Genomic DNA, 911 nt, shown 5'->3' with positions numbered 1-911 from the left:
AGAGAGAGAGAGAGAGAGAGAGAGAGAGAGAGAGAGAGAGAGAGAGAGACAGAGAGACAGAGAGAGAGACAGAGAGATTAAGACACCAGTAGTTTCCAATTCAAAGCTCTGACATTTGTTTCTGAAATTGTTTTTTCCATTCATTTCTAATCAGAAGTAATGCATACATGAATTCATCTAGGTTACTTCATGAGTGGATGAAATTCTGCGTTCTTCTTCAGCTATTCTGGCAACCAACAAAAACAATAGCCTCTGAGGCAAAGCAAATTTCAGGTTGTATGTTCATAAGAGCCAAAGATCTCTCTAAAATATTGACAGCCAAGATGAAAGTTCCTGTGCAAGATAAAAAAATAAAAGTTGGTTCAATCCCTTCCGTGTTAAAATTTCTCTGACTTCAGTGTAAAACGTTCTTTTTCTTAAGGGTAGAAAAACTGTGCCTATTCGTAATGGCACAGTTTATTATGGCTGGAATTTTTATTCGAATGGTAGGAGTTTCAACAGCCCAAGTTGCTGGACTCATAACAGACTGCCAAACCTACAATAACGAATCCTTCACACCCTAGGAGATGTGGTGTTTGGGCATCTGACCACAAGAAGGCCAGGCATGGAGACATCTGATGGGCTCAAGATGGGCTCTTCCTCGACCTGGACACCTACACCTCAGGGCCGCCTCCACCAGGCATGAACCCACCCGCTGCTACTGCAGCTCTTCCTCTGCCCCAGTCCCAGCTTCGTGCCATGGAAGTGCCCACCCTCCTACCAAAGCTCCTGCTCTTCCAGACCACACGCGTTCCTGCAGCTGTGAGGCTGTGCCAGCCCACCCAGGGAGGATGCAGCAAACCTCTTACTGTTCATTGTTTTTTTAATTTCCAAAAGCTGTTTCTTTTCCTCTACCTGTCCTTTTCATATAG

The 911-nt window shown here is 44.6% G+C and overlaps 1 protein-coding gene across 1 annotated transcript in view; it reads left to right on the top strand.

Annotated features, from left to right (window-relative positions):
- Caps2 (calcyphosine 2) overlaps positions 1-685 on the top strand; it is a 129,066-nt gene extending 128,381 nt beyond the window's left edge. Inside the window, exon 17 of the mRNA XM_023716283.1 lies at positions 564-685. Coding sequence (XP_023572051.1) covers positions 564-685 — 122 coding nt within the window. The remainder of the gene's footprint in view (positions 1-563) is intronic.
- Positions 686-911: the final 226 nt, after the last annotated feature.

The sequence above is a fragment of the Octodon degus genome, unplaced genomic scaffold (genome assembly GCF_000260255.1).
Source record: "Octodon degus isolate 3935 unplaced genomic scaffold, OctDeg1.0 scaffold00047, whole genome shotgun sequence".
In the NCBI taxonomy this organism is placed as follows: Eukaryota; Metazoa; Chordata; class Mammalia; order Rodentia; family Octodontidae; genus Octodon; species Octodon degus.
This window is presented reverse-complemented; position numbering and strand designations above follow the sequence as displayed.